Source organism: Hordeum vulgare, chromosome 5H (genome assembly GCF_904849725.1).
Source record: "Hordeum vulgare subsp. vulgare chromosome 5H, MorexV3_pseudomolecules_assembly, whole genome shotgun sequence".
Classification (NCBI taxonomy): Eukaryota; Viridiplantae; Streptophyta; class Magnoliopsida; order Poales; family Poaceae; genus Hordeum; species Hordeum vulgare.
Window position 1 is genome coordinate 62,817,495 of NC_058522.1, and position 2,666 is coordinate 62,820,160.

General features: G+C 47.0%; 1 protein-coding gene across 1 annotated transcript; it reads left to right on the top strand.

Moving 5' to 3' along the window:
- The first annotated feature begins 441 nt into the window (after positions 1 to 441).
- LOC123397893 (F-box/LRR-repeat protein 13-like) lies at positions 442 to 2,165 on the top strand. The gene is made up of 2 exons (XM_045092414.1): positions 442 to 1,676; positions 1,777 to 2,165. The coding sequence occupies exon 1, from the start codon at positions 643 to 645 to the stop codon at positions 1,534 to 1,536; it is 894 nt and encodes a 297-aa protein (XP_044948349.1). The 5' UTR covers positions 442 to 642; the 3' UTR covers positions 1,537 to 1,676; positions 1,777 to 2,165.
- The last annotated feature ends 501 nt before the right edge of the window (positions 2,166 to 2,666 follow it).

The window sequence follows — 2,666 nt, forward strand, 5'->3', positions numbered from 1 at the left end:
GAGGCAGAGTACCGGGCGCCGCCTGACATGCGGGCGTCGGGGTCTTGGAGGCTAAGCGTCAGCGGCGTCCCGGTGCCACCACAAGCCACCGGAGCTGACGGCCGGGCCGAGATTGCGCGCATCCGGTCCGGCTTGCCGGAGGACTCATGCAACCTCTCGCGGTACACCCCCGACAACAAGGTTTGCTGTCATGCATGCGCACATGTCACATTAGGCAGATTCTAATTGCTCATGTCACCTTTCCATTTACTCACGTCCGCCAGTTTTCTATTTATGGGGTTGGTCTGTCATCCATCGTACTAAGCCAGCAGTCAAAGTGTCAAACACACACTCTCCTCAGAAGCGATCGAGGTTGCTTCGTCCGCTCCGCATCTGGCCCTAGCCTCCCCTCCCAGTCCTTCTCCAATCCCGAGCTCCACCATAGAACCTAATTCTCCTCAGGGCCGATCTCTGCAAAACAGATGGACGCCGGCGGTAGTAGTAGGAGGCCGGAAGAGGAAGTCAGCCGCACTCGAGGTCGAGCGCTATCCGGCTCCGGCACCACCGGCGGCACCGCCCGATCCCGGAGCGGCTGAACACGATGGATGCGGAGACGGACGAGATCTCCACCACATCAGAAACCTCAGCGACCTCCCCGACGACATGCTCCGTAAGATTATCTCGCTCCTCCCCATCAAGGAACGCGGCCGCACGCAGATCCTCGCGAGACGCTGGCGTCCCCTTTGGCGCTCTCTTCCTCTCAACATCGACTGCGCTGAACTCGGTGATGGTAAACTCGGTGATGTTTTACAACGCATAATTTCCTCCCACCAAGGCGTCTGCCACCGCTTCTCCATTCGCCCAGAATTGTCCACGGACATGGACAACGATGCTGCCGTCGACGCCTGTCTCCTGTCCTCCACTCTGGATAAACTCAAGGAGCTTGAGTTCTACCGTCGGCGGTGGCACAACTGGCAGCCGATGCCGGTGCCGGCATTAATCTTCCGCTTCTCGCCCACCCTCTGTGTTGCCGAATTCGGACATTTCACACTCACGGACGACGCACTTCAGGGGATTCACTTCCCCCAGCTTAAGAAGCTCGTTCTTCATTATGTCTACCTCTCGGACTTCTCACTCAACAGCATGATTGCCCGCAGCCCTTCTGTCGAGTTCTTGCTAATTATTCGATGCACTGGAGCCCATCGCCCTCGGATCAATTCGTTTACCCTTAAAACCATTGCAGTCGATAATCATTCGCCAGATCCATCCATAGAGGAACTCGTTATCGAGAGTGCCCCTCATCTTCAAACATTAATCCATCTTGATCACAACCATGATTTGCATATAGCCGCGCTTTCCGTGCCTAAGTTGGAGACCCTAGGTTGTACCAACTCCACGAGGCTCGTGTTTGGTTCCACAGATATTCGTCATAATCAGGTAGCTGATCTTCTTATTAATTTTTTTTACTGTCGTCAACCTTCTAATAACTTGCATTTCACTGCATATATACAGAAATTACGTATATTACTGTCTAATGTTTTGGATTTCATGCTTTGATGAAGGGACCGCGCATTCGTGGCCTTGCAACAGTGGCGTGCAAAATCAAGTGTTTGGTTCTTGGTATGGCTACTCTTAATTTGGACATGGTTATTGAATTGATGACAACCTTCCCGTGCTTGGAGAAGTTGTACATTCAGGTGATGATAGTTTTATCGATTCTACATTTTCTCTGGCTTCTTTATTGATCTACTTGTTGTTGTGAAGCTCTTATATACATCGTTTGCTGATTTTTTTCAGTGCCAGAAATCATGGAAAAACAACTTGTGGTGTCGTAAATACCGGGGTCTCATTACCAGCACATGTTTTGACATCCATCTGAAAACAATAGTATTGGACTATTATCGGGGCACAAAATCTGACATTGATTTTGTTACTTTTTTCGTGCTCAACGCTAGAGTGCTAGAAAGGATGAAACTTTTAGTAAAGACGAACGATGATAAGTTCTTGGCAAAACATCGTCAGAACCTGCAACTAGAGAACAAGGCTTCACATGGTGCTCATATTAACTTTCTACTCAAGGCTTCGGATGTGTGTATCAATAACATGTACAATTTTTGTATACAGGAAAATATTTTAAATTTGTAGCTGTTTACATGCAATTGTAAAACACTTGTTCGAAATACAACCAGGGGCATTAAAGTTACTAAGTTTGTATGGCTCTATCGGATTGTTATTTATTCTGTCAATGTTGCCATCCTCATCCTTACTCTTAATATGTGCAATTCAGATTAGCTTTCGGAAAATGTACATACAGATGTGTGTTGTATTGGTAACTCATGAGCTTTTCATTTTAACGCATAAAATAATTTATGATGGGTGTGTGATTGGGCATTGCATATTTGGGCGAGTAGTATTTACAATGCTTTCTCAACCGAAGTATCACTTTCAACGATAGTTAGCTTTAACCCTCAAAAGGGGAAATCAAGCAAAATATACGTAAATCCACCATATAAACACTCAGCATAGACAGTTCGCTAGCGCATTCATATAGCCATAATGTAATTTTCACTTGTTTCCCTCAAAATGAAAAAGATGTATTAAACCGTTGCAGATCCGTACATGGGTACCAGGAACATAAGGAGTCGTGTAATGCGCAAAACCGGCCTTGGGAAAGAAAGGAATGCACA

Bases quoted from the DNA above. Each gene is read 5' to 3' on its own strand.
- LOC123397893 (XM_045092414.1), top strand. From the start codon at position 643: ATGCTCCGTAAGATTATCTCGCTCCTCCCCATCAAGGAACGCGGCCGC.